Source organism: Camelus bactrianus, chromosome 11 (genome assembly GCF_048773025.1).
Source record: "Camelus bactrianus isolate YW-2024 breed Bactrian camel chromosome 11, ASM4877302v1, whole genome shotgun sequence".
Classification (NCBI taxonomy): Eukaryota; Metazoa; Chordata; class Mammalia; order Artiodactyla; family Camelidae; genus Camelus; species Camelus bactrianus.
Genome location: NC_133549.1, coordinates 40,128,643 through 40,148,540, shown reverse-complemented (window position 1 = coordinate 40,148,540; position 19,898 = coordinate 40,128,643). Strand labels below are relative to the sequence as shown.

The 19,898-nt window shown below is 58.0% G+C and overlaps 2 protein-coding genes across 2 annotated transcripts; one reads left to right on the top strand and one right to left on the bottom strand.

Annotated features, from left to right (window-relative positions):
• Positions 1 to 37: 37 nt before the first annotated feature.
• PSD (pleckstrin and Sec7 domain containing) lies at positions 38 to 14,000 on the bottom strand. The gene is made up of 16 exons (XM_010970990.2): positions 13,332 to 14,000; positions 12,958 to 13,060; positions 11,863 to 12,223; positions 10,674 to 11,114; positions 9,275 to 9,469; positions 9,028 to 9,108; positions 8,747 to 8,859; positions 8,062 to 8,120; positions 7,850 to 7,939; positions 4,087 to 4,130; positions 2,458 to 2,648; positions 2,301 to 2,371; positions 2,035 to 2,192; positions 1,718 to 1,862; positions 1,304 to 1,447; positions 38 to 849 (listed from the first exon to the last, which is right to left on the bottom strand). Exons 1-16 carry the CDS (start codon positions 13,983 to 13,985, stop codon positions 619 to 621), a joined length of 3,081 nt encoding a protein of 1,026 aa, XP_010969292.1. The 5' UTR covers positions 13,986 to 14,000; the 3' UTR covers positions 38 to 618.
• A 3,735-nt stretch (positions 14,001 to 17,735) lies between these two features.
• On the top strand, positions 17,736 to 19,846 carry FBXL15 (F-box and leucine rich repeat protein 15). Its single transcript, XM_010970989.3, has 4 exons — positions 17,736 to 17,872; positions 18,046 to 18,199; positions 18,523 to 19,028; positions 19,519 to 19,846. The coding sequence occupies exons 1-4, from the start codon at positions 17,820 to 17,822 to the stop codon at positions 19,706 to 19,708; spliced, it is 903 nt and encodes a 300-aa protein (XP_010969291.1). The 5' UTR covers positions 17,736 to 17,819; the 3' UTR covers positions 19,709 to 19,846.
• Positions 19,847 to 19,898: the final 52 nt, after the last annotated feature.

Sequence of the window (19,898 nt, the reverse complement as noted above, 5' to 3'; positions counted from 1 at the left end):
TCAGGCCAGTCACTGGAGAGAGAAGGAGGCCCAGCCAGCAAGTCTAGAGCAGTTTTAATGGAGGTGGAGGCTGTACAAAGGGCGGGACCCACTGAAGGAGGGAAAGCGAGACCATGCTGCCCCTGGCCTGTGCACGGGGCCTCGGCATGGACACCTTTCCTCCACCTCTGGAAAGAGAGAGGGTGAGTCCTCAGGGAAGAGGGAGGGAAACCAGCTCAGCCCCAACTCCTGGACTCTGAGCCAGGCCCCAGGATGGAGGGGGATTGCTGGTGTCAGGGGTGGGGGTGGTCTCAGCAGAAAGCAGAAACGTCAGGTCTCCCCCACAAAAGAAAAAAAAAAGCATCAAAAGTCCAGGGGCCCTGGCCCCTCCCACCCCAGCCCCTGTACGAAAAAGTGCAAAACATTATCACAAAAAGGGGATCTCAGAGGGGCCTTTAGCCTAAGGCTCCTGAGGCCCACGCCCTAGCCCTGCCCTGCCCCGGACACCGCGTCCGGCGCGGTCAGGCCCTGGGCCAAGGGGCCCTCACAGGTGGCCCGAGGCCGGCCCGGGCTCAGGCAGGACCACGGCATGCAGGTGCCCAGTGGGCACCACCCTCCCCACACACTCCCATCCCCAACTCAGGGCTTCCACCGCCCACTGCCTGCCCCTGCCCGAGGCTCTGAGCCAGGACACTGAGCCGGGGGCTGGCTGGAGGGGTTGGGCTGCAGAGAGGGACTGGAGTGAGGAGGGGGAAGTCCTTCCTCTGTGCTCCCGGCCTGGGCCAGTGCTGCCTCTACTGCATCCAGCTCTTCACTGCCTGCCTTCAGCTTGACCCGAAGCAGTGCTGCATACGTGCCGTAGCGGGATTTCTGAGGCAGAGGGGCAAGGGATGAGCCTGCTCTCCCCTCTCTGCCCAGCCCACCCCAACCTGGACTAGGGAGGGACACCAAAAAAGCCTAGGAGACACCAGGTTCTTACTGACCTCTGAAGCCCCAAAAGCCCCCAAGGACTGACTGTGACATGACCCCTGGGTGGGTTGGTGACCCTCTCTGGGCTCTCTAGACTGCCAACTGTAACACCTGATGTTTGTTGAGACTTTACCAGACTTGGCAAAAGTGGACACTCAACAGACATCATCTCACTGTATTACCCTAGTGGCGATGGAATGTTATCCCTGTCCCACAGAAGAGGAAACTGCAGCTCAGAGGGATTAAGCAACCTGCCCAAGCTCACCCAGCTGGTCCCACTCTTAGAGTCCACGCCCTTAACCACTAATCTGAGTCTGTGTAGGGAGACAAGAGGTGCCTGGGCTGGGAGGCTCACCTCGAACTCCAGGTAGGCCTCCTTCTGCCGCTGCTCCTCAGCCTCCTTGCCTCGGGCCTTCTTGCCCAGGCAGGCAGCCCGGTGCTCCCGCAACTCACTTGCCATAGCCTTCAGCTTGGCCTCGTGGGTCTGCACCTGCTCCTCCTAGAGGCCAGGGGAACATGGTCAGGGTCACTGGCATAGACAGTGCCAGTGTGCAAGTTCTTTAAAAAGGTGCCCCTTCTTTTGGATGAACAAAGCACCATGCCTGGGTTAGCTGCTTAGCAAGTGGAGACTCTTTCAGCCTCTGCTCACCCGCCACGGCTAGTGTCCTGGTGCAGTGGACATCTACATCATATGAAGCAGCTTTGAGTGAGGTCAGCCTAGGCCTGCCCCACTCCAACCCACTGGCATCAGGTGGACAACCAGGGTTACCTGGGAGAGGCGGGTGGCCGCGCTGGGCAGTAGAGGGCGGCTGAACTTCTTCTGGGAACTGACAGCAGCTGGGAAAGGGGGTGCAGAGAACATGGCAGCCACCACATTGATGCGAGTGATCCAGGACTGCATCTGCTCCAGGCTCCTGGGGAGACAGCACAGCCACCTGGGACCTGAGCCCAGGGTTCCTGTCCAGGGATGCCAGTCCCAGCTTGGGGTGTGGCCTGAGAAGCAATGAGGCAATCCAGAGACAAGGGAGGGGAGCAAGTTGGGAGCGGAGTGAAGGGGTCTGGGATGGGCAGGATGTGGGCACTCACGGGGCCTGGAAGAGGAAGATCCGCCAGTCAGCTGTGCGCAGGTAGAAGACATGGGGCCTCTTGCTGTAGTCACTGGCGCGCGTGGCCAGCGCGTGGTGGATGCTGATGGCATTCTTAAGCTCTGCCTCCGACAGGGCCTTCCCAGGCTGGTACTCCTCCTGCGGGGGTGCCCATCTTGTCCTGGCTGCAGTCCCAGCCTGGCCCAGCCAAACCAACCCCACTGCCCTGAGCCAGCTCCACCCCAACCCCTTGGGCTGGCCCCGCACCTTCTGCAGGTAGAGGATCATGCCCTTGAGGATCCCGTGGAAGCTCTTCCAGCCCCGCTTGCCCCGAGGTGCTGGGGGGTGAGGAAGACGGGGTCAGGGGGGCCTGAGACAGGCCCACTCCCATCCATCCCCCAGGCCTCCCTACCCGGCCACGTACTCTTCCTGCAGTCAGGGTCTGCGTGCACCTTTCGCACCAGGGCCCCGTGCTTGTAGACTGCGGCCCCAGGCTCAGGAGTCAGGTCCAGGAAAGGGCTGGAGCCGCTGCCACTGCCCCCGCTGACCCTCTTGATGACCTTGGGGTTGGGGTCGGCCAACTCAGACAGAGAGCGTCTCAGCTCCTCCTCGTCTCTGCAGGTGTGATCACCTCAGAGGGGGTTGGCCGTGGAGCCACAACCCCCCCTTCAGTCCTGGCCTCTGCCACCCAGGAAAGTTCCTCCAGTGTTCGTGGAGATGGGGTGAGGGGACTGCCTCTCTCATGGGGTGTGGTTCCTCTCAGCCTGAGGCTCCTGGAGCCATGTCTGCAGCCTCAGCCCAGCTCTCCCCAGGGTGTAGCTGTGCCTCCCCGTTCACATCAGGGCTCCTCGAGGCAGCATGTTTCTGCCCCCAGATTAGAGCTCCCCAGGGTAGAGCCGTCCTCCCCTCACACGTAACCAGCCTCATACTCTCCCCCGACCCCCACCCATGACTCCCTTCTCCACTAGGGCAGACACATGTCTGACTCAGCCTCTCAACCACTTGCAGCACCAGCCTTTACTCGTTGCTTGTTGGCTAAATGGCAAGAGGAGCTTCCTAGTGGTCCCCGAGTACATCCCAGTCTGCAGGCTCTGTCAGATATCATTTAAAGAATCTGATTCTATCTTGTCACTCCTTCACTCAAAAACCTGCAGTAGCTCCCTACTGCCTCCCACATGGAGCCCATACTCTATCCTGCCAAAACGATCTCTCTCCTTCCACTCTCCATTCCAGTTAGGCCTGCCTCTTCTTGGTCTCCCTACCCCACACTTATTTCAGCCACCAGACATTTGCCTCCCAAATACCAACTTCCCACTTTCTGTCCCCAAATGCTTCCCCTCTTTCAAGGCTTGCCCCAAGATCCAATCCTCCCAGAAGCTTTCCCTGATCCCCCCTGCACCCCAATCCTGAGCTCTGCCTCCTCTGAGGCTTTCTCTCCTGCAGAATGGGGGCTCCAAGTTAAACTGAGTGGTGACTGAACTCTTAGCAGATACCAGCAAATACGAATGATCTATTGACTGTTTAGATGAGGGCTCTACCCTCGGACTCGGGGACCCAAGGCTAAAACTGGACCTCCTCCTTCAGGCTGGACTCTTCCAAGACTTAATTCTAAGTCTGTCTGTTTCCATCGGGGCTACCCAGGGTAGACAATGTGGTCCCTCGTTCTGTGACACTCTGGGCTCCCTAGGACCTGAGAGGAGGCTCTTGAACTACTGGTCAGAGCCCTAACTCAAGACTTCTACTTTCCCACTTGGGTTCTCAAGGGACCTCCCTTTTTTGTTTCAGCACCCCTCCTCCCGGGCCAGCTGACACCGGCTACCTACCCTAGCCCAGCTTGTCATAACAACCCAGCTAGAGACAAGACACAGAACCCCAAATCCAGGCGGGCATCTCCAAAAAAGGAAGTGAGGCAGCCTCTCTGCCTCTCATGGCCTCACCCTCTACCCTGGCCTCAAGCCCCAGGACTCACAGGGCCCAGCTCTGCTCTCAACTTCTTCAAGCAGCCCCCTCCCCATGCCCCATCCCCACCCCTCCAAACAGCCCCAGGACTCACATGGCCCACTGCAACTTTTCATTCTTGATGGAGCTGTACAAGGCCTGGGAAGGGAGGAATAAATCAGGGGATGGGGGTCAATCCTGGGATAGGTGCAGCAATGCCAGAGCTCAGAGCCCTCCCTCCCAGTCTGGGGGAGGAGACAGAACTGGGGGTGGGGATGGGCAGCAGGGTGTAATGACCAAGAACACAGGCTCTGGACAGAGCACTACAACCCAGGCCCAGCTCTGCCACTTTGGCTGCATGACTTTGGACAAGAATCCACGGGGAGAACAAACGTAGTACCACGTATTTAACGTGGGGCAAGCAATTAGTCCAGGACATCCTGGCACGTGGTTGATGCACAATAAATAGCAGCTGCTACTATTATCTTTACTGTTGTTGTTATTGTTAAGGGTCCTCCTGTTCAGATCCTGGGTGGGAGAAGCACAGCCCTAGAGGGAATGGAAAAGAGCAGCCTAAGAAGCTCTCCTTTCCCCAGTCATGTATTTTGGCCTATTTCCATAGGATAAACCCAGAGTACATGGAGAAATGAGGCCAAGGAACAGGGACTCACCCTGTTACCTCCTTCCTTGGCTAAGAGAGAACACACTCTCAAGGCTCCCAACCCCAGGGCAAGCTGAGAGCTTCCCCCAACCCAGACAGCCCCACCAAGCCAAATGCCAGGGTGGTCTAACCCCCTGCCCACGCCCATACTCATATTACTGGGGCATGGATATTATTCTAACAGGCAGTAGTTTTAGCTTCCAAACCCTGCACATCCCAAACTTGCTGTGAGCTCTTGAACCAGTGACTTCCCCCACTCCCTGCAGTTGCCCTGAGGGACCTGTGGGGGCCTTGGGGTGGTCAGAGGAGAGGATGGGTTCCAGGAGTGGCATAGGAGACCCCTCTTCTTGGGAGTAACCTGCGACATGGGTCTATACCAGCGCCTCCCACTGTGGGGGCGCTTCTAGCAGCCTGTCTGTGAGTGGGTGTGTCTCCAGCATGTGCCTGTTGGGCTAAGCGTGTGGCGTGTGATGCTGCCTGCGTGTGAGCTGGGTGCAGTGGTGACGTTGGTGCCTTCTCCATGATGGGACACAGCCTCCTCCCTTCCCTGCTCCCCACACACCACAGTCTGACTCTTTCACTGTCCACTGCCATGCCCAGCCACAAGGCCAGCCAAGCATCCCACGGGTGCACACTCTGTCTAGGGGTGGGTACACCCCACAACCTCTACCCCCAAGCACAACCCAGGCTGATGCACAAAGCCCTCCCAGCACAAACCCCGCCCAAACTCAGCATAGCTCGGGCCCTAAACCCCAGCTCTCCAACTCTGGCGAGGACCCTGAAGTGGCCACGGAAATCCAACCTGCGTTCCTTGTCTCCAGCCTTCCAGTTCATCCCCTGCCCCCTCTCTCGGGACCTCCTTTGGCCCACAACCATGTCTTCCTTCGAAAAGTCCTAAATCCCAGGGGTGAGCGCCATCTCACGTTCTCATCTAGAAGACCCAAAGACCCTTTGGTCTGAGATCCCCAACTTGATCCGAGGGTCTGTGCCCTTCCCCCTCCAGTTCGTGACCATCCCTGGCTACCCATGGGTTCTGTCCCTGCCGGGCTCCGCACTCAGCCCCACCGAGGCCCCCTCGGCTAGTGCCACATTCGGTGCCTCCCTCGAGCCTCCCTCAAGCCGCCCCCTCAGCCGCGCGGCCCTCAGCAACCCGCCTCGGAGGCCCCCCAGCCTGGCGTGGGCCGCGGCCCCAACGCCCTCACCGCCTTTTTCTTCTTGCGGCTCTGCAGGCGGCTGACCACCAGATCGGTGTAGAGCACGGGCTTGAGACTGCGCGAGCGCTGCGGCCAGCCGTAGCACAGGGTCTCCGCGCCGCGGTGGGTGCGCCCGTAGCGCACGGAGCACAGCGAGCGCGAGCGCAGCCGCCCGGCGCTGCTGTGGATGCTGTTGACACCGATCATGCTGGCCCGGCCGGCGCACCGCGGCTCCCGGCCATGCCCTCGCCTGCCCTCGGCCCGGACGGTCCGGACGGCCCGCGGACGGCTCCCCCGACAGCCGGCGCGAGCGGCCCGGCCGGAGCCCGGCCAGGCTCGGCTCCCACCGACGCACGGAGCGTGCGGCAGCGGCGGCGCGGTCTGCTCTGCAGCTCCGCGAGAACGGGAGGGGGCTGCCGACGGGGAGGGGAGGGCGAGGGCTGGGGGCGGGGACGGCGCAAAATGGAGGCGTCCGACCGAGAGGAGGGCCCTCCGCGCGGCGCCACAGGGAGGCGCCGGGGAGACGCGGGGGCACTTGGCGGCCGGTGGCCTTCTCTTGGGGTGCTGGGAGGTTGCGCTGGGAGGGCCTAGGCCTGGGGCTGTGAAGGTGGTTGCCTCTGCAGGGTCTGGAGCCCTCTCCTGGCTCGTCGGGGTTGTGGGATGTGAGGGAAGAGGTCGGAACGCCTCCCGCAGGCCTTTTTTTTTTTTTTTTTTTTTTTTTTTTTTTTTTTTTTTAACAGAGCCCAGAGAGGCCAAGAGGCAAAAGACAGCGGCGGGCGCGAGATGGAGGTAGCCGTGGAATCATCCAACTCACTGACCCGCTATACTTAAAAGCTATCTGTGTGTTTACCCCAACTCACGTTCACACACAGCACTTTACATACACTTCAACTAACCAGATGCATCAGTTCACATTCATCCCATCTCACAGACACTACAAAATCAGAGGTACACCTCTAATTTTAGTGTTTAACTCACAAACATACATTCCCTACTCATGGACAGATGTCATAAACCAGATTGCCAATTCGTAGATATACACCCCAACACACACAAACACCCAACCTACACCTCAACTCAGACGCACACTCTAAATCATAAGCCCTAAAGCACAAATACACCCCAAGTCAGACAAACCCCTTTGACTCACCGGCACCCTAAATCATACATATACAGTTTAACTCAACATACACCCCAACTAATTGACCACGCCCCCCCAAGCTCACGATGGACGGCCCCACTCAGATATATTCCCAAAGTCAAAAGCTCAACACACCCAAGCTTACAGCAAGCCCCAGGACACTCCTTTGCAGTCACATGTATGTGATGGTCCGGAGAAACCTTTGTCAACTCTGGGGGTTCAAGTGAGTGCAGGCCTCCCAGATAAAACAGCACCCGATCTGGGGATCTGGGAAATAAGTGAAGCCACGGTCCAGGACGCCCCCTCCTCCTCCTATCCCTACCAGCTCTAGTGTAGCTAACCACTCAGGTTCTGGCGCCTGCCCACTGAGTCTGAAGCGCGCTATCTAGTCCCAGCTTGGCGCTAACTCGCTTCAAGACGTTGGAAAAGCCTTTGTCCCTCTCAGGCACCTCTACCTCCGGGTCCCTTCAGTGCAGCAGTACCAGGAAGGCCTTTGTGGCTGTACACCCTGGGGTGGGGCTGGAGTGGGAGGAGGGAAGCTGTCCCCGTCCCACCTCCTCCCCACAGGGACCCCGTCCCATCCTCAGTGAACACTGGAGTACGGGCAACAGTGAAGGCAAAAGCAAGGTCCAGGGCCACCTAATCATGTGTTTTCGAGAGCAGTCTCCCCTCCCCCGCTGAGCGCGCCGGGACTACGAGTGCGCATGTTCTGAGAGAGCCTGCCTTGTGGGGGCTGGGGGAGGGGGCGGTCCCCAGGCTGAGTCATGGGAGCCTGGGCTCCCACAACAGCAGCTGGGAGCTGAGAGGCCCCTCATATCACCTCCCTCGGAGGCCGATCCCCTGCCCCTCCCCTCCCGCAACGTCTTCCCTGCCCCGCCCCCACCTTTAGCAGCTCTCTGGGGAAGTCGCCGCCTTCGTTGAGGCCCTCCAGGTTCCCAATGAAGTCTCCACAGGTCATGCGCTTCCCAATGTTCTAAGGAAGGGCACAGAGGCCTGTGAGCTTGGGGGGGGGGGGGCGTGGTCCTTGGCCTCCCAGGCCTTGAAGTTTCTGGACGGGTCGTTTTCTGGGCTCCCTCCCACCAGCCCCCTACTCACGTGGCCATGGAGATCCGTGTTGAGTAGCATTAGGGCACAGGTCAGCGTGTGCGCACCGTCTAGAGGAGAGTTGACATTCAGCCTTGACCACCTCCCAAGGACTCTTCCCACAGCTATTTTCCCCAACCTTCTGGTTCATTCCCTGCCCTCTTTCAAGACCCTCTTTGGCCCACAACCACACTTTTGTAAGTCCTGAACCCCATTAGCCAATCTGTCCTAAGCAAAGACCTCTCTCTTTCAGCTGATCCCTCAGAAGGGACTTCTCCTTCTCAGGTCACCCTGCCTAGCTCCCTAATGTCCTGGACTGCCCACTACGTGCCCCCAACACCCACATGCCTCTGTGTCTGTGCATTAAACACAAGCAAGTAGGCCCCATATAGCTGTGCGGACCAAATAGAATCCCTACTCAAGCCAAGCACTGTCTTGCACATGTATGTGAACAATGGCATGCAAACACACTTGCACCTGTCTCTTCACAACACATGCTAGATCTTAGCACTATGCCTGTTTGCATGCACAGTTCCATATCTGTGCAGCCATGCTAGTACTGCCTACATGCATGCTCTCATGCCTACAAACTCATTCATTCATGCACTCCTGCACACACTCTTATGCTGCTATGCACAGATGCAATGCTGATCTGCCTCAGTGAGCAGCTGGGAAAGCCCTGCCCCGGCCTCCTCACCCTCTGAAGAAAGGGCTCCGGGATTGCACTGGAAGTATCTCTGGGAGAAGTGGGCCAGCACGCGCTCCCGTTCCTGAGTCTCACCCATTAAGGCCAGCTCCTTCAGAAACACCCTGGGGAGGGGGAAGAGGGGACATGGCTCCTGGCCATGCCCAGCCATCTGGGGAAGGGTGACTTCCAGGCAGTTTAGGGGAGGCACAGGGGCTCAGAGGAGGCATAACTAAGGCCCTGTACACCAGGCCTGGAGAGTGGGGGCTGCCCTCAAAGGGCTAGACACCCACCTGAGAGCTTGGTCCAGAGTCATGCCCGTGAAGACAAAGAACTTGAGGTACTCGCCAGCCACAAGTTTGCTGAAGTCATTGCTGTGGGCAGGGCAGAGAGACAGGTGGAGTCTCAAGGGGAAGTGTCAAGGGGCCAGGTGGGGGTTACCTAGAGACCTGGGGGCATTAGACAGAGGGGATGTGGAGGTGCTGCCCACAGGATGCAACCCCTCTCCCCCTATTCTCAATCCCAGCCCAGTGCCTTTACTTCTTGCCCAGGTGCCGGGCCACATCCGCCTTCCTGAAGCCATCTAGTCGGTAGAGCCTCTTAGCTAGGCGCTGCGCAGCCTCCAGGTCTGCTTTCTGCCCATTGGACAAGGTGTCTGTGCTTCCCAGGGCCAGCCGCTCTGTGCTGTCCAGCTCTGAGTCTGAGTCGGACACCAGCTGGCTCAGGGGTGGTTCACTGCCAGGGTAGAATACCAGCTCAGTGGTGGGGCAAGGCCTCGGGGGCCATCCATATCCTTCTTTTGCCTCCAGACCCAGTAGATAGAGAAGGGGAGATTGGAACATGGGGAAGGCATTTTTCTTTTCTCCAGAGAAGGATATGATACAGGTTCCTTCCGTCAGCCTACTGTATCATTACCATATCTGAGGAAGTCCTGCCTCAAATCTAACCCACATCCATCTTGCTGCTGTGGAAGTTCTGGCTGCTTCCCTAAAGCTCCCTAAGTTTGCTATTAGACTTAGATTTCCCCATCCCCACACTGGCCCTACTCAGAAAATAGTTCTCTGTCTCTGAGAATACGGGCAAAGATAGGATAGGTAGAATGCTAGAAAGGAACAGTGGAGGCTCAAACAAAGATGTGAGGGGAGCAAGGGCACTTTCCTGCTCCTATCTCTTTCCTCTTCCTGCCTTTTAGAGAAAGGAGCCTCCTCCTTGGTCCTTCTCTTCCACCCACAAAGAAGCAGGGTCTGGGATAGAGGGGATTGGGGATCAGAGTGCACCCCTCAACCCCTGTCTCTTCCTCCCTTCCCTTCCCATCCCAGCTGCTCTACTCGCAAAGCCACCTGTCACCCCAGTGACAGAGGCCGGAAACTCCTGGTTGCTAGGCAACCCCGTTTCCCTGGCCACCCCCTCCTGTTTCCATGGCTTCAGTGACTGATAGGGTAGTTGGCAGAGGGGAGAGCAGAAAGGTTAGACTGGTGAAAGGACTTCCTGGAGAAGGGTGAGAGACTCCCGATTGGAGGGGGATGGGGTTGCGACATGGGAGGAAGGCGATAGAAGAAGCTGGTGACTGCATCTTTCGGAAAAACCTTTAGGCTGGGTGGGAGTAAGGCCAGAAGAATTCTAAGCAGGTTAGAGGCTCTGTCTGGGGAGGAAGGGCCCTTCTGGAGAAAAAGGAGGGTGTTCTTTATGGACTCTTCAGTCCTGAATCGTGGTTTCTCAAGTTAATGGATCTCAGACCAAGGGGGCAGGCTGTGAAGGGCTTCCACTCACAGCCAATAGAAATAGTCCTGCAAATGGAAAAACACATCTGTATCCTCTAACCACCCCTATCAAGGGTCAGGAATATAAACTACATCTTCACATTTGGGCTCTGTCCCTTGGAGCAGCTGTTCCTGGAGCCCCAGGGTCCTCAGGTCTGAGGAACCAAAGAATCACTCACCTGCCCAGGGGTGCTGCCCCTAGCCCAAAGCTGTCCTCTGAGTGGCAAGGACTAGGGGGCTCCCTCCTTGGGGCCTGCTTGGCTCCAGCCTCTGCCTCCTCTTCTTCCCTTCTCTGTGTCCAAGGCCCATCAGCAGCAGAGCTAGTACCAGAATCTGGTTCAAGAGGGGCAAGTGGGGCAGGAGCAGGTGGGTCAGGCCTCGGGGCAGGAGGTTGGGGAGGCAGCTCAAACGTGAAGAAGGGGCTCTGGGTTGGGCCAGGTGAGGCCAGGGCCTCCAGCGAGGCGAGGCTGGTGTAGGAGGTGCCCTTGGCCCGGTGTGACTCCAAGATGGCTTCAAACACACAACTGAAAGAGTCGGGCCCATCAGCTGAGGGACTGGTCCCAGGTAGAAAGGGCAAAGGAGACTTGAGAGGCCCAGAGTGAGGCATTCGGGTGCCTGGCCTGCAGGGGCAGGGAGAATGTCTGATCAGGGACCTAGAGGACAGCTCTCAGGTAGCATTTCACTAAACTTTCATACTGACTCTGTGAAGGGGATTATCAGCCCCTTTTCACAGGTCCCCCAGCCCCCTAAAAAAGCCACCTGGGTAAGGGGTCCCCACCACAGGTTCATCAAACTATTCAGTGCCCTTGGAGCACCCCAGCCCTACCCATCCCCAGCACCCAATCCCCTTCCTTTCTCACTGACTGCTAATCTCCCTTTCTCCTCCTTCTCTCTGATCTTCTCCCCTCCTGCCATCCCATTTCTATTTCTGGCAACATCTTAGGAAAAGAAGATGAGGCTCCAAGCTGCAAAGGGGTGTGAGACAGAGGAAAGCCCCTACACTCCCCGCTCTCCCACCAGGATCCAGGATCTGGATTGATGCTTCCATGACCCCAGGCTTGATCCTGGCCCCTGGCCTCTCACTCTGCCCTCTGTTCTTTACTAGAACCCCTTTCCTTCTCTATCCTGGCTGTCCCTCCCCTCCTGGGTTCTTGCTGATGGCTCTCCTACCCCACATCCCCAACATTCTGCCAGACCTCAGGCCTCTGTGTTTAGAGACTCCTACTACACTGCCCTGTCAGCACCACCAGCTTGGTCCTAACACACCCAGCCCCACCCTTGTCTCTATTCCAGTCCCTTTGAGCCCAGCTCTGGCTCTGGGCCAGTGGGAAGGCACAAGTCTCTTTCTTCTCCCACTTCCCCACTCACCGGGCCCCCTCTGAGGCCTCAAACACCTCGTCGTCCACATCCTCTTCCCCACCTGCCTCATCCTCATCCTCATTGCCACTGCCCAGGCTAGGACGAGGGCCAAGGCATGGGCTGGGATGTGGGGCAGGTGGAAGGGCAGTGCCAGGCAGGCCCTCAGAGCTGGGCTGACTCTCGATGGCCGAGTCAGCCTCCTCCCGCTCAGCCAGCACCTCATCGATGTCGGTCTCTCGGTAGCACCTCAGGGGCACCGTGTCCAGGTCCGTCTCGGAGTACTTGGCTGCTCGCCCCACAGCTACCCCAGAGTCCTGCCCTGAGCCCACCCCAAGTGGAGATGGGGGGGCCTGCTCTGGGGGCTTAGCACCTGCAGTGTGCACAGGCATCCTAATCAGGAGGTTATTCAGGTCAACTCCCTGTCCTGATTCTCTTCCTGGAAGGAACTTTCCTCTGCTGCCTCATGTTGGCAGGAAGTTCTTTTACTGTCTAGCCACCATTCCTCATGCCACAAATTCAGCTTATTCCTGGTGCCAGTGGAGCTCATTTCTAATCAAGTTCTTGTCAAACAGTGGGGAGGGTATAGCTCAGTGATAGAGGGCAGTGCTTAGCATGCACAAGGTCCTGGGTTCAATCCCTGGTTAATAATAATGATAATAATAATGATAATAATGATGATGATGATAATAATAATAATAATAATAATAATAATAATAATAATAATAATAATAATAATAATAATAATATAAATTAACCTAATTACCTCCTCCTCCCCTCAAAAAAGGAAAAAAGTTCTTGTCAAACAGCTTTGAGGGGCCTGAGGGAGATTAGCCTCTTTTCTACTTCAAGGAATGACCTAAAGAAATCAAGATTTCCTGCCATCCCCTCTCCCTACCACCCACCTTCCTCCAGGTGCCCAACCTAGCTGCCATCCCCCAACCCCCATCATAACACAGATGGAAATAGTGAGACCTAGAGAGGCATTAGCTGACTCAGAAGCCCAGGAAAGGACTGGGGGAGGCTTAAAGGAAGGCTCCCTACCATACCTTGGCTGCTGTGGAGAAGGCCCTGTCCTGTTCCCCTTGCCTCAGTCCCAGGCCTTACCTGAGCTGGGGGGGTCCAAAGAGCCATAGAAGAATTCCCATTTGGCTCGAGCAATTCTCTGGGCATGAGAGGAGACTTCCCGAGGTGAGGACCAGGTGTCCCCCTAAGCCAAAGAGGAAGACATAGATACAGGCATCCAGAGATAAAGCCAGACATAAAGACACAAGAACATGGCACAGAAACACAGAAAGAAAAATATACAGGAACAGAGGTGAAAGTGCAGAGACATAGGGACAAACAGAGGACAAGAAAGAGACAGATTTAGGACAAATTGAAGGATTCAGAGAGCCAACAGGCTCAAGACCACCAAGGGAACAAGCCTTGGCCTTTGCTGGGACTCTGGATTTTGAGGGAGCCCAAGGGAGGTCACATACCTGGTTCAGGAGTCCAGTGTTAGCAGGTCCTCGGAATAATGTGGCCAGGTGCTCAGAGGGCCCCCCCAGCCCATTGGGGAGAGAGGAGTAAAGACCATCTGCTCCAACCTGAGGTTGAGCTGGTGGCCCATGTAAAAGGCCCTGGCTGCCAGGTAGAGCTGAGCCTCCTCCTGCTGGGAGTGGATCTGATGTGGATGCTTCCAGCCGCAACTTCCGGTTGGAGCCAGGCCCAAGGACTGGGGTGGGCCTGGGAGGAGAGACCCCACCCAGGTCCCAGCTCCGACTCAAGCCTCCGGGAGCAGGTAGCCCATTTAGTGGCCTCACGCTGGCCTTCTCCACAAAGCGGAATATGACCACGGAGCTCCGGGTCCCTGGTGGGGGCTGCCCAGTAGGGGAGGAGGGTGCCCAGGGTGAGGGAGCAACACGAGGTGATGGGGGACCACGCAGGGGGGTACAGGGTGCTGTCACACGTCCAAATTCCCGGCTTCGGGGACCTGGACCTGCTACCCGCCTTAGCAGGGAGCCTGTGCTGCCATACATGCTGGCTGGGGGGCTCTGGGGCACCGGGCCTTCGGGGAGCCAGCGGCGTGGACATCGTGGTGGGGAGATGGCACAGTCGCCCTCCGAGCAGAAGCGCATGGCACCCTGGGCCATGCTGGGGCCGGGGGTCAGGCTGGGGGGGCAGGGATGGCCAGGCCAGGCGGGGAGTGAGGGGGCAGCATGCTCTTCAGACAGGCCTGCAAGAGAGGAAGGGGTGTAGGGGGTGAACTGCTAGGGTGTTGGGTGGGCAGGAGAGCAAAGATAGGGAGGGGAAAGCTGGCTAGAGCCACTGAGGGCCAGGGGCTTAGCCCACCCTGGGAATATGGCATCACTTATCCCACCCCTGTGGGTAATTGGTCCTCCTGCTGGGGCTACTTCCATGGAGGCCTGAGGAAAAAAGAATAATACCCCCAGTGGGCCCCTGGCTCCTCTCCTGTCTGGGGGCCCTGAGAATCACCCTGGGAGGAGAGAGGAAGCTATTTCAGAAACTGAGTGAGCCCAGAGTCCCTGTGGCATTTTGGAACTACTGCTGGTAGGGGAGGGGGAAGCCAGCTACCCCACCCTCAGGACCATGAGTATCAAGCAGCCATCACCATCATCTAGCCATGGGTCTCCCACAGCCTCTCTTATGGAAGCCCCTCATACAGTGAGGGAGAACTCAGGCCTCCTGGAATGAAAGGGAAGAAGAATGGGGGTGGCATATAGGGAGACGAAGGGCTGAGAGGCATAGGTGAAAGGGAGGAGAAAGGCCTGAAGTCTCTTCACCTAACACATACATGCTGGATGGGAAAGGGATATTCTTATTCTCCATACAGCTACACACATTCATGCACACACACATAAGGACAAATAATGTCAGTACATAGCTAAACACATCCATAGGCAACACCCTCGAGCACACACAGGCACAGGCACACACATATTGCTCAAAGACACACCCTCATACACTCTCACAGTCATAACAAATATGTGTGTAATGGAAAGGCACATGCTTGTTTTACACACACTCTGTCATCAAATAGGAACACAAAAAGAGATACCCAAATATACATACAGGCCCTCATTCTTCAAAGCACACAGAGACACAGGCAATTTAGACACTCACAGAGACCTACTGGTCACAATCACACACAAATACAGATGCACACGCACTTATACTTAAGCAGGGACATATACCTTCTCCCCCAACCCCCACCAGTCACTGGTCTCTGGAGGGGAAGGTTGCACCAGAGCCCTCTCCCCATCTCTCGCTCCCACCACCCGCCCTCCACCCCAAGGGTATAACAGATCTTGTCCAGCCCAGAAGGGACCATAAAGGGGTAAAGGGGCCTCTGGTGGCAATGCAGGGTAGGGGCAGAGGTCAGAAGCAGCAACACTGCCAGGCAGGTTCCTGAAGCTTAATCGGGGCCCATCGCGCTCCCAGTGCAGACCTGGACTGGAGCCGCATCTGTACTCACCGCTGCTCGCCTGGAGCTGGGGCCGAAGAGAGGCAGGGGAGAGGCTGGGCCCAGCTCAGCTGTGAAGGCAGCACGGCTCCCGCTTGCTCCCGCTTGCTCCCGCTTGCTCCAGGCCCGCCCGCCTCTCAGTCCCTCCTCCTCCCTCAACGCGCGGCTCAGACAGAGCTAATCCCCCCACCCACCCACCCACCCCCCCGCCCTCTCCCAGGGCCCTGAGGCCCAGAGGCTGCCCCCCCTTTTAGACGCTAGGTCGCCGCTGGGCTCTCCCGCCAACCTGAGACCCGCCCCTGACGAGGGGGAGGACGTATGGAACCCCTGGTTCTGTTCTGACCATCACATGCCCCACCCCAATCGTGTACACGTCCCTCTCGTCCACCACCCCCTGAGCCACACGCAGAACCCAGATGCACACGCGTGTCCCTCTCCAGACCCCACGCGTGTCCCTAGGAGGTTGCCACATGACCTGTTACATGCCACACGCGCTCCCGCCCCCACGAGCACGCGGCCGCGCCAGCACACTGTACCGGTGTAGACTGGACCCGCCCCCTAAATCCAGGAGACTATCAGCTTATGGAAGAGAGATCTAGGGAACAGCGCCTCAAACCCTCTGGGGGCTCTGACTCTTGGACCCAGGAGATGAAACCCTGACTACTTGCCCAGGATGCAGCAGCAGGAATGTTAGTCAGACTTCGGAAAGAACTTCCTTGCTGCTTAGGTTAGGCATCCTGCCAGTCTGGGGATAAAAGGTTAGATGGAATGACGCCTGGACTGGAGAAAGTGGGAGACAGGCAACCCTTGTGCCCTTGGCCAAGGTAGAAGCGGGCCCAGCTATTTTAAGAAAGCACTGCTAGAGTTACTATGGCAACTGCTCTCCTTGGGAACTCCGGGGTAGGCAGATGGTGACCCTGGAAGGAAGAAGGGGTTTGTTCGGGTGGTCAAGGGGAGCAAGAACGTGCGAGGCGGGGGCGCGCGGGGCTCACCGCGGGGAGGGGAGGCGCGGGCTCCGCGTGGTGCTGAAAGGGACAGCGCCAGATTCGTCGCACTGCGCAGGCGCAGAAGCGTGAACAAAACTGGGAGGAGGAGGAGGAGGCGCGCGGCCAGAAGTGGTGCGCGCCCACCTGGCTCTATCCGAGCAGAAATCTGTCCTCCCAGCTACCCCTATCCAAGCAGGCGGAGGAAGAGGGAGCGAATCCCTCACCTAAGTTGACCCTTCTTGGTCCTTTCGCGATGCTGTTTTCTCCCTTCTCGCTGCATGGTGGGTGGGGTGGAGGAAGGTGGAGGAGTAGGAAAGGAATTCGGGGAAAATCAGAATGCCTAAGTTTTTATCCCGACGCGCTTGACCCCGGACAAGGCGCTTCCACTCGAGGGCCTCAGTTTCACCTTTAAAGTGGAGTGACAGAACAGACCTGCTCATCTTGCAGAGGAGCCCAAAGCCCTGATAAGATAATGTTTGAGAAGCAGTTTTCCTTATGAAGAGGCAGGCGAAACGGTTGGACGAAGGGAGAGCGCAACCCTGCTGGTGAGGGGGAGCTCTCAGGGACAGCAGTAACCCTCAGCCTCCTTCACACCCTCCCTTCCAATGGATGATGGGGAAAACACTGCTCCAGGGGTTCCCCAAAGCGAGCAGACCCTTGAACTAGGATCTGGGGATGCTGTGAGTGGACAGCCCAGAGTCTCTGAGCTCAGAGCTCTGGTGGGGGTCATTACCTCTGGGCGGACCCAGCCCTAGACCCTACAACTAAAACCCCAGGCCAACCGAGAAGCAGTATTCCTGGCGTGCTGAACTGAGCACTCATTCTTTTCAGGGCTCTAGACCTTCTGGGTAAAGGAAAGGGACCTGGCTGGAGATATAAGCCTTCTTTGCGCCCCTTATATCTCTCCCACCAAAGTGTATACCCGTTCCAAATCTTCAAAGAGTGGAAAGGGCTAGATAGCACTGTACTTCACAGTTAACCAGGGATGGAAAATTGGGGCAAGTTTGCTTGATGAAGGAAGAAAAATTCCAGCTTTGCCCATTCAATACATTCAACAATTATTGGGCATCTACTACGTGCCAGACAGTAAGAGCCTGGATAGTTTCTCCCCATTTTTCAAACTCGCCAAAAGCGACCAGAGGGCAGAGAAAGTAGGCCCAGAACCTTGGAGTCCTGGCCCCGCCCCTTTACGTTAGGCTTTGCCTGCTGCTCCCATCACTTCCTTAGAGGCGACCACTGGCCCCAAACGAAAAAAGAAGCCAGTCTCTGCTGCATCACCGTGTTCTTCAGCCTCAGGTCTCAAGCTCTGTAGCAGAGAAGGCGAGGTCTAAAGTTACACCACTGGTCTGTTCCGCCCTCAGTTTCAGTATCCGTCCGGAATGCTCTCCGATAGCAGCCTCAGTGAGCCGGCACTCGATTGACTCGGTCTGTCCCTACAGTCCAAGTAGGCGGGTTCGCTGCAGCCGCTCCAAGGCCAAAGCGAGAAGACCTTACTGCGCACGCGCAGTAGACCGCCGATGGAGCCACCGATGGAGCCGTCCGGAGGGGAGCAAGAGCCCGGAGCCGTCAGGTACCGAGCAGCGAAGGGGCCGAGAGAGGGAAGAAGGACCTGGTGGAGGGAAGCCGAACCAGGGCCGTGTTTTGGGGCCGCTTATAGGTGCCGGGGCTCAGGAGCATAACGGAGGCGAACTCGCAGGTAACAGCGGCCCGGGGACGCCGCCGTCAACGCCCCTTTACCCGCAGGCTCCTGGACCTGCCCTGGGAAGACGTGCTGCTCCCACACGTCCTGAGCCGGGTTCCACTGCGCCAGCTACTCCGGCTGCAGCGCGTCAGCCGGGCCTTCCGGGCGCTGGTGCAGCTGCACCTGGCTGGGCTGCGCCGTTTCGACGCCGCTCAGGTGAGCCAGTGGCCAGAGCCCCGCCCCCTTCTGGGTCCTGCCCTTGCCCTGCCTCCGGCCCAGCCCTGAACCCCCAGCCCCACTGTCTCCCCTTCCGGATCCCCCTTGGGCCTCCAGGAATGCCCGGAAAGCAATCCACCCAGCGTGAAGTACCCTCAAAGGGCGAGTACCAGGAATCAACTCAGAGGGTGCTTGGGGTATCTCCTGGGAGGGCAGATGTCAAGCCCCGAGGGCGACCTGCTGCCAGGATAGAACTCCTTAGGGGCGGTAGGCAGCGTCTGCCCCCAGTATCAGCTGAGTCAAGGTGCCTCCCCGCCCGGCAGGTGGGTCCACAGATCCCGCGGGCCGCATTGGCCTGGCTGCTGCGGGACGCTGAGGGGCTGCAGGAGCTGGCGCTGGCGCCATGTCACGAATGGCTGTCGGACGACGATCTGGTGCCGGTGCTGGCGCGGAATCCGCAGCTTCGGAGTGTGGCGCTGGCCGGCTGCGGGCAACTGAGCCGCCGCACGCTAGGGGCGCTGGCCGAGGGCTGCCCCCGCCTGCAGCGCCTATCGCTTGCGCACTGTGACTGGGTAGATGGGTTGGCGCTGCGCGGCCTCGCTGACCGCTGTCCAGCCCTCGAGGAGCTGGACCTCACCGCCTGCCGACAGCTCAAGGATGAGGCCATCGTGTACCTGGCGCAGAGGCGAGGCGCAGGCCTCCGCATCCTCTCGCTGGCGGTCAATGCCAATGTGGGGGACGCCGCTGTCCAGGAATTGGCTCGGAACTGCCCAGAACTCGAGCACCTCGACCTAACCGGCTGCCTCCGCGTCGGAAGCGACGGTGTCAGGTGCCTGGGCCTGGGGTCGGTGGGATGGGAGGAGGGCAGTCACTTACTTAGCTTCTGGGGGTAGAAGCGGGCTGTAGCTTTCAAAAGGCAGAACTGAGGTTTCTGGACCTCCCTGCTACCATGGCCCCCCTATTCTGAACAGGAAGAGCCTCTAGGAATGCCTAACTTAGGGGAGCCCAGAGTTTAAAAACTTTTTTTCAATCAGTATTTACACACTGGGAGATTTCATATACAAAGAGTTCTGGCTTTTCTTCAACGCGGGGAAAACCTTGCAATCCTGGTCGCAGCTGAGAAGCAGTTTCGCTGTTTAGGAGACAGGAAGTCACCGGTTCACTGGAGGCATTGAGTGTATGACTCCAATCCAGGCCCCTTCCCTCATGTCCGGAGGAAAGACGTATGCCCAGAGCTGGAGGGAGACGGAGCTTTGCTGGCTCCCCCACCGTGGGTGTAGCGGCTTCATGCCCCTAGCTTCACCCCTCTCCTCCCCCAGGACATTGGCGGAGTACTGCCCGGCACTGCGCTCACTGCGGGTGCGGCACTGCCACCATGTGGCGGAGCCCAGCCTGAGCCGCTTGCGGAAGCGCGGCGTCGACATCGACGTGGAACCGCCCCTGCATCAGGCGCTGGTGCTGCTGCAGGACATGGCGGGCTTTGCACCCTTTGTCAACCTGCAGGTCTGACACGCCTGCCGATGGGCACAGCTGGACTATGTGGCAGGGACTATGAACTGTAGGGAAACTGAACTGTGGGGGTCTCAGGTGAGAGGCCAATGCCCTACCCAATCCTGAAGCTTCCAATAAAGAGCTTTTTACCCCCTCTGCCTGGTGCTGCTGCCCTGTTGGAGATCGGGGTTGTGAGGTTGGGAGAGGT

Bases quoted from the DNA above. Each gene is read 5' to 3' on its own strand.
- PSD (XM_010970990.2), bottom strand. From the start codon at position 13,985: ATGGCCCAGGGTGCCATGCGCTTCTGCTCGGAGGGCGACTGTGCCATC. The intron at 9,109-9,274 runs GTAAAGGCACTG...CCCTGCCCACAG, and splicing joins GCCCGGCACCTGGGCAAGAA to CAATGACTTCAGCAAACTTG. The intron at 7,940-8,061 runs GTGAGTAGGGGG...GCCCTTCCTTAG, and splicing joins ACACGGATCTCCATGGCCAC to AACATTGGGAAGCGCATGAC.
- FBXL15 (XM_010970989.3), top strand. From the start codon at position 17,820: ATGGAGCCACCGATGGAGCCGTCCGGAGGGGAGCAAGAGCCCGGAGCC. The intron at 17,873-18,045 runs GTACCGAGCAGC...CTTTACCCGCAG, and splicing joins CAAGAGCCCGGAGCCGTCAG to GCTCCTGGACCTGCCCTGGG. The intron at 18,200-18,522 runs GTGAGCCAGTGG...CCCGCCCGGCAG, and splicing joins GCCGTTTCGACGCCGCTCAG to GTGGGTCCACAGATCCCGCG.